At 44.0% G+C, this 13,431-nt stretch overlaps 1 protein-coding gene across 1 annotated transcript in view; it reads left to right on the forward strand.

Annotated features, from left to right (window-relative positions):
* Positions 1–13,431, forward strand: part of DEAF1 (DEAF1 transcription factor) — a 79,198-nt gene that overhangs the window by 47,161 nt on the left and 18,606 nt on the right. The window contains exons 6-8 of the mRNA XM_044269876.1: positions 733–798; positions 4,105–4,231; positions 5,545–5,673. Of these exons, the coding sequence (XP_044125811.1) occupies positions 733–798; positions 4,105–4,231; positions 5,545–5,673 (322 nt within the window). The remainder of the gene's footprint in view (positions 1–732; positions 799–4,104; positions 4,232–5,544; positions 5,674–13,431) is intronic.

A 13,431-nucleotide genomic window follows, 5' to 3' on the forward strand; every position in this document is an offset into this window, starting at 1 on the left:
GTGCATGCGTGCCGTCTCTCTACCTGCTCGCCATAGACATAGCAGCAGCGAGCAGGAAAGAGAAGGGAGACGGCATGCACGGACTGAGCATGCCTTCCCTTCATACAGCTGGTCGTGGGGGGTGCCGGCTGTCGGACTCCCGCTGATCTTATTGATGACTTATTCTGAGGATAGGTCATCAATATTAAAAGCCTGGAGAGCCCCTTTAAAGAGGACCTGTCACCTCTCCTGACATAGTAAATTATTGTATTCCTCATCAAATTAACAATTCCTTACAACTCTTTGATGTTTCTCTGTTATTCCTACTAGACATTTATGAATAAATTGACAACTGGGTGTTATCAGTTGGCTGGGTGTCCCCTATTCCCCTATACGGTCTAACACTGGCCAGTCAGTGCTGACCGTATCAAACTATATAGGGGCACACCACTTTAACACCGAGAACCAGCTGTCAATTTATTTATACATTTCTAGGAGGAATAACAGTTGAACATCACAACGCTAAGTTCTAAAAAAAATAAAAAATGCTTTTGAATTGTTACTATTATTTACTGAACCTGACCTGTTGGGAGAGGAGTGAGCAGTGCTGCATATCCACAATGATGCCTCAGCGTCTATCTTTGTGTAGCTGCTATATAGGGCTTTTATACCGATAGAGGTGTTTATATAATTGCAGTAAAGTAGTGTGAGCCATGATTACTGTCATTAAGTTCCTGGCTCTTGTGTTTTCAGGATGGCCTGCTTACCCCTCATGCTGCCTCCTGTACCTGTGCGGCCTGCTGTGATGACCTCAGCCTGGTAAGGACCGTTGTTTCCTATAAGTTTACAGTTGTCCTTTAGAAATGGCAAGATGGGACAACCCCTTTAATGGATAGAGGAGTGCTGATGGGCTGTATCATGAGCCTTTGGTCTCTCTCCGCACGATACCTTGGTCTGGGTCTCACCGTGGTGAGTGGTGTGGTTACTGAATACTGATGGTACCGATAACACAACATATTCTGTAACGTATGAAAGTATGCTGCTCTGCAAGTTCTCAGATGAAGTGCCGGAAGATCAGCGGTTTTCTGTAGACAAGGTGGTGAGCAGTTGCGCCAAGTCCACCAGAGCTGGAGAAACGTAATACAGTATAGCGACTCTCCTGTCGACTAGACCAAGCTTCCTTCTTCTATGATGTCCATATGCAATTTATAGGGAACAGGGTTAAGCATCTTAAATGTGCATTAAAACATCTGGCTGGCCGTACACCTGAGATGTTTGTCAGCCAAATGCTCGGACAGCTGTCTTTCCACCCCCCCCCCCCCCCATATTTAGGGGATACTTAGGCATGGAGAATTCCTAATTAGCGTGAGGATATATAGTCTAGTGTCACGGATGTACCGAGACAGGAGATCTGTGAGACTGGCAAAACGTGGTTTGATTTGACATGTTTACCTTGTGGATCAATAGGCGTCTGTGTTGTTTCTGGTACTGGCCACAACCTTAACCTACAGGCGTTGCTATTGTGGTCATTTAACTTTCCCTGTTTATAGTTGTTTCTCCCACAGTGCTGTGCGATTTATAGCTTTCGTTAGACCTGTGGGTAGCTGGTGTTAGGATATCGGCTGAGTTCATGGTGCTGCCATAGCTCCTTGGAAGTTAAGTGTTACCTTTCCCTTTTTGTATTTTGGCTTTTCTGTGTGTTGCATTTCCTTGTTGTTTTGCATTAGGCCTTAGCGAGACTCCCGTTCACCCTTCTTTTTGGAGGAACAGGATGTCTCAGTCCTGACATTAGTACCAGGGTCCTATAGGGTGAGTTAGGACATTAGGTATTCCTGTGTATAAACTCGCCTACCTCTGGGGTCTGTTCATACTGGTAGTCAGTCAGGGCTTTGATTAGGGTTTTCACTAGGAGGTGTCCATCTTCCTTCCCTAGTTTTTAGGCCTCATTTCCATTCCCCTTTCCCCCCTATGTTCGGTGTCAGGTTTCCCTTCCCACTAGAGCGTGACAGCTGGGCAGCACTCTTGGAGTTCTGGGAAGAGGGTATACAAATAAGCATTTAGCAAGCTCTGCCTCTAATACTACCGGATGTAAAGTAGCTATCCTATAAGTCATTGTTTGACCCTTTTTAAACAGGCCTTGAGACATGATGGATAATAAATAACTAAGCCAGCACCTCATCTGCAGAGAGCTTTTCGAGGTGATTGCCCCCCATCAGAGGAGGGTTGCCTGATTTAAGAAATCTCTATAAGGGGATATAGTATTCCCTGAATCCTGACCTAGGCCTCTCACCCAGTTAAGCCAGTACTCTCTGCTCTGCAATGATGAGGGGCAATCACCCCGAAACAGCATGTATTGCAAATGGGAAGTTAGATTTGAGAGCCTGATTCTTTTGTCCCTGTCATCTTCTGATGGGGGAGAGTCATGAGGCTCCCATACACATCAAACGGTCCTGCTGAAATTGGCAGTCCCGTCCATTTGAGTATCCAAATGAAATAATCCAAGATCACGAAAGTCTGATGTTTTCACATTTAAAAAGATGTGAAGTGTATGAACTCCTCAGCGCTCTCCTGGGATAATGTTTTGCTGGTTTGTCAAGTTTTACTTCCTTGCCCTGGCAGCGCGTTGCTCCTTTACAGGCAATGTCATTCTCTTCTGCAGCGCCAGATCTCCGAGGCTTTTGAAGCATTGCTGATTCTGCCACCTTGGCTTGTCATCTCATACTCCCAATTAAGGATGCAAGTTTGTTGAGGAGGATTCCAGTTGCGATGTCCTCTGGCATTTTTAATTTTCGCGTTTTTTTTAGCTGTCACCTGCTGACATTCAAAACACTCTTGGCATAAAATGATGGTAGGATAAGACAGTGCAGCGAGCATGTCACCAGGGACACAGTGAATGCAGACGTGGATGTTACTTAATTCATTTTCTGCTTACCTGTTAGGATTCAGAACTCTATTCTTGCTTAAAGGGTTTGTGCAAAGTTGTAAACCTATCCTCTGTCCGCAGATGAGGTTCTCTGCAGCAGGGGTCCAACCGCTGGGAACTACATTGATCATGAGAATGTGCTCCTTTGTCTCCTTGTATTAACCCCTTAAGCCACCATGATGTACCTGTATGTCATGGACTGCGCTGTCTTAAGCCTCCATGACATACAGGTTCACCATGTCTGCAGATATGGTGACAGTGCTGAGACCCCGGCTGTTACACACAGCAAGGGATCTCAGCTAATCGGCCGGGGACCAATGAGGGCGGTTCCGGGCCGATGATCACGCTGATTGGCTACAATCAGAGGATCAAATCCCAGACTGAAGGGTTCTGTGACTGTGGGAATCAGAACCTTTTAAAATGTGTTTTAATACCCCCCAGCTCTTAATTAGTGAGGAGAAGCAGAGTAAGCATGTTCGGCTGTGGATATGCTGCAAATGTGCACATGGGGCAACCTCTTTAAAGGGGTTGTCTCACTTCAGCAAGTGGCATTTATCATGTAGACAAAGTTAATAAAAGTCACTTACTAATGTATGTTAATCATATTGCTTCCTTTGCTGGCTGGATTCATTTTTCCATCACATTATACACTTCTTGTTTCTATGGTTACAGACCACCCTGCAATCCATCAGTGGTGGTCGTGCTTGCACACTTTAGGAAAAAGCGCTGGCCTTTCTGGTGGCTGGGACCATGGGAGCGCAGATAGGCTAGTGCTTTTTCCTATATTGTCCAAGCACAGCCACCACTGATGGACTGCAGGGTGGTCTGTAACCATGGAAACAAACAGGGTGTAATGTAATGGAAAAATGAATCCAGCCAGTAAAGGAAGCAATATGGATTATAAGAATACATTAGTAAGTGCCTTGTATTTACTTTCTCTACATGATAAATGCCACTTACTAAAGTGAGACAACCTTTAATTTCAGGTTTGTGGAGTGAAGGTGGAGCTCTGTCTTATGTAATGATATATCAAGGAAATGATGGGATAAATAAATATGGTGCTGAAGGAAAGATTCACTATAAGGTTCTCTCTGTAACTCAGATTGAAAGTTTATATTTTTGAAGTTAAAGACTAAGATGACTTCACCGTATGTCCCAGTATATATAAAATAACATTGGTCGTATAATTTTCTTATCAACAGAGCGGCCCCGTCCGTCTTTTTATTCCTTACAAGCGTCGGAAAAAGGAAGGAGAGATGTCGTCCGTCTCAGTCAAAAAAGACCAAACTAAGAACATCAGCCTCCTTCCTGCAACAGCAGAAGCCACTTGTAAGAACGTGAGAAAACTACGTGGCGGTGGTGGGGGCTTTCATCTTAGTGACCTATAAGAAATGGATCTAAAACGATGATATTCTTCTTTGTACAGCCGCAGCCTAGTTTTTCCAATCTCCTGGAATTCGGTTATTAACCCCTAGAACTGAGCTCTGCTACATGTCAGTCTGGCTGTGACTCTCCTGCTTCCCTGGGATTTGTCGTTTCCCAGCAGCTGGAGAGCAACAGGTTGTAGTGCGTTTTGGCTCATTAAAGGGCGTCTGCCACCATGAAATGCACTGATAAAACAGGACATTTCACTTAGTGATCTGTTGCTTCATTCGGGAGGAAAGGTACTTTTAATCCATATGCAAATGGTCAGTTAAGTGCACCAAAGGCGGGCCCAAGGCACGCTGTGCACCTGTGCTATTGCTTCCTCTGCCAGCCCCTCTCTCTTCTACTTTATTGACAGGGCCAGGTTCCTGCATAGTCAGCCTTGTCAGTCAAGAAAGTGAGGGAGAGGTAGGCTGCGGAAGCAGGAGGAGCATATGCATATGGATTAAAAGTACTTTTCCTACCTTATCATTACATGAGGCTGAGCTAGCCCTACAAGGCATTTCTGGTGACCGATTCTCTTTTTAAAGAATGAGAACTATATTTCAGGAATGAGTTCCAGTCAGTTACCTTGGCAGTTTGGAGCCTAAGAAAGGCTCCCAGGCCTGCCATAGTAAGCTGCCCTGCAGCACCGCTTAAGAGGAAGCCTTTTAAACTCATGTAGACTGCAGTATAATTCTATTGCCGTCTGTGGTGCAATCAATCACAAGATCACATGTTGAAGTCCCCTAAGTTGACAAAAAATGACAGCAAAAAATAAATAAAAAATTTGTAAAAGTACAGATCAAATAAACAATTAAAAAAAAAATCTTATTTTTCAGACTGTAAGACGCAGCTGCCCATATGAGGCACCTAAGTTTTAGAGGCGGAAAATAAGAAAAAAAATATTTTGAACCAAGTGGTATGCGAAAATATTTAATAAAATAGAATAATGCTTAAACAATGTATGCAGCAGGAGACTACAGTATTTTTGTGCTAAAAAATTAATGAAAGAACTGTCAGTACTGCATCCTTCATAGTTATGGGGGGAAAATCGGTGGATGACGCACTGTTATGGGGGACGGGTCTCCTGCTGATGCACTGTTATGGGGGGGATCTCCTACACTCTATATGTATTTGCAGTAACCTCCCTTATTTTATTACTCCCTTTACCATCACTATGTAATTTGGCTTTTCACGTGTCCCCCTGTCTCAGCGCGGGTCTCTTCTTTGTGCAGTTACTGTGTCCTCATCCGGACAGATCACAGCCACAGACTCGTTGGCCTTTGAAAGAGAAGCCGCTGCTGAAGCGACTACCATCCTGACGGATAGCCCTACGCAGGGAGATGTCTACACCGGAGCAGCAGGTGAGGGGTGGGAAGTATGCTTGGTTTATATCCTGGGTCATCAACCTTTTGTCACTGCAGCCGTTGTGGGCCTACAACTTCCTGCATGCTCCATTCATTTCTGTAGGTGTTCAGAGAACAGTTGTTCAGCCGTGCATGCTGGGAGTTGAAGTTTTGCATCAGCCGTAATGCTGAACGTAGCTGACCCCTGGTGTATATTCATTATAATACACACTGACTACTCGACTTAAAGGGGTTGTCTCATCATGGACAATGGGGGCATATCGCGAGGATGTACCCCCATTGTCTTATAGGTGCGGGTCCCACCGCTGGGAACCGCACCTATATCGAGAACGGAGCCTCGCGAGGTTGTGGCTGGAGGACTCTGGTCCGGCCCCCACCAAGCTGGCTCCCCATAGAAGTGAATGTGAGCGTACCACACTTGCGCGGCCCCTGCTCCCATTCATTTCTATGGGGCCGACGAAAATAGCCGAGCCAGCTCGGCTATTTTCGCCGGCCCCATAGAAAATGAGTAGAGGGTGGCTGCGCATACGCAGTGCATCCTCCTTTACTCGCAGGGCTCCATTCTCAATATAAGTGCGGTTCCCAGCGGTGGGACCCGCACCTATAAGACAATGGGGGCATATCCTAGCGATATGCCCCCATTGTCCATGATGAGACAACTTCTTTAAGGGTGAGGCTTGTATTTTTTCAGTTTCATTCCCATTTGTACCAAGAGATAGGATACAGGATAAGAATCTCATCGGTGGGGATCCAGGTGCTGGGAAAATTGGTCCCGAGTCTTTTGAACGAATAAAGTGGTATTCGAGCATGCACACTTCCACTCCATTCCATTCTATATGGGACTGCCAGGGATAGACAAGCGCTGTACCTGGCTATCGCCAGCCGTCCCAAAGGAGAATGAATGGAGCAGAAGTGTGCATACTTGATCACGGCTTCATTTATTCTGGGAACTTGAGACCCCTGTTCTCATGATCGGTGGGGGTCCCAGTGATCGGAACTTTATTGATCAAATGCTTGTCTTCTAACCTATGAACAGGATTTCGGTACAAATCTCTCCCAACATCTGTTTTTGTAAGAACATGCATTTCATTAAATGTTCATATGTGCCCGCATTGCTGAGAAAAATGATGTTTTAATATATGCAAAGGAACCTCTGGGAGCAACGGGGGCGTTGCCATTGCACCTGGAGGCTCTGCTCTCGCTGCAACTGTCGTGTCCTCTGCACTTTGACACGAGGGTGCGGCAGTTGCAGAGAGATCAGAGCCTGTAGGTGTAATGACAACGCCCCCATTGCTCCTAGAGGCTAATTTGCATATATTAAAACATCATTTTCTCACATATGCCGACACATATGAACATGGGACCAACACAGATGCCTTTAGCTGCCCAAGCGCACATGCAACAAGTCAGCCAGTTTCATGGGTACAAAGATGCCCTTTAAAGGGGTTGTCCAGTTTAAAAAACAAAACAGCATTAAGCTATTATAAATAAATAAAAAAACTAAAAAACACTTCCCCCTCTACAGTTCCTGAGGAGTGATGACTGTAATGCAGCACATAATTGCTGAGCCCACTGATTGGCTACAGCCGTCACATGCTATATCGCTGATTGTAAGCAAAACCTGCAGCAGCAGCTTCATGAGCAAACATTCGAAATTTGAATTACGGTATACTAAATTGCATTACTGCTATACTTACTATACATGAAAATTTGAAGCTCTTTGCACACATTTTTTAAGAAAATTGTGTTGGACCCATCTACCAAAGATTAGGTGGCTTCTGCCACTATCGGAATTGGCTCTTCTGGACCCGAGCCTACGGAAATTGTGTTTATAGCGAAAGTATACTCTATTTATTTAAGGGGTTTTCTGAGACTTTTATACTAATGACCTATCCCCTGGATAGGTCATCAGTATCTGATCGGTGGGGGTCCGACACCTGCTGATCAGCTGTTGACAAGGCACCAGCGCTTGCAGTAGCACCGAGACCTTCTCTCAGCTCACCAAGTACAGCGTCTTCTATTGTATAGCGGCTGTGCTCGGTATTGCATAGGGTTGAGCTGCACCTAGGCCATGTGACCGATGAACGTGACGTCACTGGCCTAGGCAAAGCTGCGAGCAGGCCTTGACGCTACTGCGACCTCCGGTGCCTTTTTAAACAGCTGATCAGCAGGGGTCTCAGATGCCGGACCCCCACTGGTGAGATACTGATGACCTATCCAGGGGATAGGTCATTAGTATAAAAGTCTCGTAAAACCCCTTTAAATACAGTACATAGATGGTTCCTACACTGCCCTGAATTTTTGTAGTCTCAGAAACCCCTTTAAAAGCCATGGGCAGGTCAAAACTAAGGCAGCCACTCCCTGGTTAAACAATGCAAAAAAATAAAATAAAAGTGGACCAGCACCTCCACCATTGTAGGGTGCACATGCACTGGTCTAATTCTATTTTTTTTGCGCTGTAAACATAACCTGCAGGGACCACCGGGGGGCATCTGTGGTGGAGAGGGGGGGGGGGGGGTGTTGATGAGATTTTTTTTGCCCCATGCTTAGTTAGTTTTGATGGGATGAGTATCGGGCTTTATTTTTGTTGTTGGCTTGCATGCTGTAACAGAATTCTCAATATGGGCTTCACGATTATATTGTTGGTAGACAGATTTAGTTTTTACTTTCGTTAGTCACTTTGATTTTATTGATTTTTAATTTTGCTATCTTTATCCTGACACTGGTTGGAAAGACAACAAGGTGATATGTGAAAGAAGTAGGACATGGCCTCTGCAGTATTTATCAGCAGCACAGACCTTGGTCCAAAAGTGGTTTATACACAGATTTAAAGGCTATGTACACCTTTTGGGGACAATTTTATTTATGATTGCATTTTACAAATTTGGGTCTAAAATGTATTTTTTTCAATTGGTCTTTATTAAAAATATTGAACCGTACTGTCACAAGGGGGTTAACTGTTTTTCCAGCTGTGTGCATCCTACTTTCACTTTTGTGCTGGTCTAATAAACCTTATCTATCATAAACACACACTTATTTAAGCCACCTTCTTATCAGTAAGATAAGGATTGAGCTTTAATGAGCATTTATAAGGTCAGAGATATGGAGCCCATCAGCTCCCCAACTGACGGAAAAGAGAGAAAATCCACAGGCTGCTACTAGAGCATCTCAGCTCTGTACAGAGAAAAAGGCTCCATATTTTTTTTTTTTTTTTAATAAAGACCATTTAAAAAAATTATTTTTAGCTCATAATAAGTGGTGACCAGAAATAAGGTCTGTGTGCAGCCACAACCACAGATAGATTCATGAAACCATGCAAAGTATGTCTTTTACATCTTTGTTGTCTTTGTTTGTTAAAACGCAGTATCCTCCATGCATTTTAGACACCTTTTGCCCGCTTTTAATGCGGTAAAATGCAAACAATAATGTGCCTAGGAATCGTAGATGTGGCTGTGATGGTCCAGACCGGCTGTGTGATAGAGAGAAACAGCAGCCATATCCAGTTCCTGTTTTTAGCTTGCGTTGCTCTTGTTTTCTTGTTGCACACTGTCTCCTTTCTCTTCTGTGGCAGCACATAACCTTGGATGTGAGACATCAAAGTGCTAAATATATATGTGCTCTGCAGTGCTTGAAGCAACCCAGAGGTGCAAATTGGTATCAAAATTATCAGTGAGACACAACTGGATAAAGTTTTTCCTCTCCGTCACCTCAGCTTCTCTTGCTTTTTCTTCACAGCGACATCAAACATTATTTTCAACTCTTGACTATACAGCAGGAAACATGCTTTTAGGTAGATCAAGTCAGGCATAGAAAAAGAAAATTCTAATAGGTTGTATTCTTTCCAAAAAGAACTTTGAATCGTGACTCGTCTGACCACAGAACAGTCTTCCATTTTGCCACACTCCATTTTAAATGATCCCTGGCCCAGTGAAAACGCCTGAGCTTGTGGATCTTGCTTAGAAATGGCTTCTTCTTTGCACTGTAGAGTTTCAGCTGGCAACGGCGGATGGCACGGTGGATTGTGTTCACTGACAATGGTTTCTGGAAGTATTCCTGAGCCCATTCTGTGATTTCCTTTACAGTAGCATTCCTGTTTGTAGTGCAGTGTCGTTTAAGGGCCCGGAGATCACGGGCATCCAGTATGGTTTCACGGCCTTGACCCTTACGCACAGAGATTGTTCCAGATTCTCCGAATCTTCGGATGATGTTATGCACAGTTGATGATGATAGATGCAAAGTCTTTGCAATTTTTCGCTGGGTAACACCTTTCTGATATTGCTCCACTATCTTTCTGCGCAACATTGTGGGAATTGGTGATCCTCTGCCCATCTTGGCTTCTGAGAGACACTGCCACTCTGAGAAGCTCTTTTTATACCCAATTATGTTGCCAATTGACCTAATTAGTGTTAATTGGTCTTCCAGCTCTTCGTTATGCTCAAATTTACTTTTTCCAGCCTCTTATTGCTACTTGTCCCAACTTTTTGGGGATTTGTTGACACCGTGAAATTTTGAATCAACGTATTTTTCCTTTAAAATGATACATATACTCGGATTAAACGTTTGATCTGTCATCTACGTTCTATTACAAATAAAATATTGACATTTCCCATCTCCACATCATTGCATTCAGTTTTTATTCACGATTTGTATAGTGTCCCAACTTTTTAGGAATCCGGTTTGTACTTGCGATATAATTTTTACCACCTTAAAGGCATTTTGCTATCTCAGACAATGGGGGCATATCGCTAGGATATCGCCACCTCTAGGACCTGCACCTACAATGGGGAAATGAATAAAGGGCGCACTGCGCATGCGCAGCCACCCTCTATTCATTTATATGGGGCCGACGAAAATAGCAGAGCGCTGGCTCGGCTATTTCCGTCTGCTCCAAAGAAATGAATGGTGGTAGGGGCTGCGCGTGCGCGGTGCACTCCCATTCACTTCTATGGGAGCAGCCCCGGGAAATCCGGTCTGTCCACCCCAGAGGTGGGACCCGCACCTATCAGACAATCGGGGCATATCCTAGCAATATGACCCCATTGTATGTGATAGGAATACCCCTTTTAAGTGCATCTCCACTAACATTCAAATTTCTAATTTAGAATCTGCCGCACACTCCAAGTATAGGAGGAAACTTAAATTACTAGCCTTAGTAGCCCTTTACTTCCTCCCTGATGATTTCCACTACAGAGTTCAGTTGTACATGGTAGCCATGACTGCTTTCTATATATACACACTTAGGCCTCTTGCACACGACCGTATGGCTTTTTCAGTGTTTTGCGGTCCGTTTTAAACAGATCCATTTTTTGTTTCAGTAGTGTTTCCGCTTCCATTTCATTTTGCCGTTCCGTTTTTTCCATTTGGTCTCTGTTTTTTTTTTGTTTGTTTGTTTTTCGGAAAGGAAGCGGTAATAACATAGAAAAATTAGGCTGGGTATAAAATTTTCAATAGATGGTTCCGCAAAAATGGAACTGTTACAGAAGACATACAGATGCATTCTGTATCCGTTCCGTTTTTTTTTTTACAGCCCCATTGACTTGAATGGAGCCACGGAACGTGATTTGCGGGCAATAATACATAATAGCATAGTACATAAGGCCGGAAAAAAAAAAAAACATTTGTCCATCCAGTTCGGCCTGTCATCCTGCAAGTTGATCCAGAGGAAGGCAGGAAAAAAACCCTGTGAGGTAGAAGCCAATTTTCCCCACTTTAGGGGAATAAAAAATTCCTTCCCGACTCCAATCAGGCAATCAGAATAACTCCCTGGATCAACGACCCCTCTCTAGTAGCTATAGCCTGTAATATTATTACTCTCCAGAAACACATCCAGGCCCCTCCTGAATTCCTTTATTGTACTCACCATCACCACCTCCTCAGGCAGAGAGTTCCATAGTCTCACTGCTCTTACCGTAAAGAATCCTCCTCTATGTTTGTGTACAAACCTTCTTTCCTCCAGACGCAGAGGATGTCCCCTCGTCACAGTCACTGTCCTGGGGATAAATAGATGATGGGAGAGATCTCTGTACTGACCCCTGATATATTCCTACACAGTAATTAGCTCTCCACTCAGTCGTCTTTTTTTTCTAAAGTGAATAACCCTAATGTTGATAATCTTTCAGGGTACTGTAGTTACCCCATTCCAGTTATTACTTTAGTTGCCCTTCCTCTGGACCCTCTCCATCTCTGCTATGTCTGCCTTGTTCACAGGAGCCCAGAACTGTACACAGTACTCCATGTGTGGTCTGACTAATGATTTGTACAGTGGTAGGACTATGTTCTCATCACGGGCATCTATGCCCCTTTTGATGCAACCCAATATTTTATTGGCCTTGGCAGCAGCTGCCTGACACTGGTTTTTGCGGCTAAGGCTACTTTCACACTAGCATTGTTTAAATCCGGTGTTCAATTCCGACACTGGAACTGCCCGCCGGATCCGGAAAAACTTATGAAAACGGATTACATTTGAATCCTGATCAGGATTTTAATCACAATGAAAAAATGCATTGGAAAAAACGGATCCGCCATTTATGGACTTTAACTTTTTTTTTTTTCACATTTTTCGGGTTTAACATGCAAAAGCCGGATCCGGTTTGACTGAACACACGGCGCCGGATCCAGCGTTAATGCAAGTCGATGGGAAAAAGGCCTGATCCGGCGTTCAGTCAAAGTGTTCAGGATTTTTGGCCGGAGGTAAAAATACAACATGCTACGGTTTTCTGAAAAGCCTGATCAGTCAAAAAGACTGAAATGAAGACATCCTGATTAGAGATGAGCGAACTTCTGTTTTAAGTTCGGCGTCTAAAGTTCGGCTTCCGGTTAGCGGAGAATCCCGATCTGGAACCGGATATGGATTCCGACTTCCGTTGTGGTCCGTGGTAGCGGAATCAATAATCGGCCATTATTGATTCCGCTACCACGGACCACAACGGAAGTCGGAATCCATATCCGGTTCCAGATCGGGATTCTCCGCTAACCGGAAGCCGAACTTTAGACGCCGAACTTAAAACAGAAGTTCGCTCATCTCTAATCCTGATGCATCCTGAACGGATTGCTCTCCATTCAGAATGCATGGGGATAAAACGGATCAGTTCTTTTTCGGATTTGAGCCCCTAGGACGGAACTCGGTGCCGGAAAAGAAAAGCGCTAGTGTGAAAGTACCCTTAGTTTGCTGTTTATTAAAATTTCTAGACATGTTCTATCTTTGAACGGAAATACGGAAACGGAATGCATACGGAGTACATTCCGTTTTTTTGCGGACCCATTAAAATAAATGGTTCGGTATATGGAACGCAAAAAACTGAACATAAACGGAAAAAAAAATGTTCGTGAGCAAGAGGCCTTGCACAGAGAATGCTATCAATCATTGATAATAGCTGAATGGGCCATCTTGAGCTTTAGAAAGGGAATAGAATCTTTTCCCACAAAACCAATCTGCTCAGCTCCTCCTGCTCTATAACAGACAGGCTGCCTGCAGATTGCACTGCATTTTATGGTGAGACGTTCTCTCTGAATGGGTTTAAAACAAAAAGAGAGAGAGAGACGCTAATTTTCTAAAATAATGATCCAATGCAGATAATTTGGTGGTCCCCACCACAGCCAGGCAGTGGCTTCAGTAGTCACGTGCCAAACGGTAATACCACTAGCAGCCTGTAAACAAAAACTGTGCTAGATCAACAGAGGATGTAAGTGAAGTTAAACATGCCTAGGATAATCATATATTTTATGGTGAGAGAAAAATAAAAAGGAAATAATAGC

This window comes from Bufo gargarizans, chromosome 10, assembly GCF_014858855.1.
Source record: "Bufo gargarizans isolate SCDJY-AF-19 chromosome 10, ASM1485885v1, whole genome shotgun sequence".
NCBI lineage: Eukaryota > Metazoa > Chordata > Amphibia > Anura > Bufonidae > Bufo > Bufo gargarizans.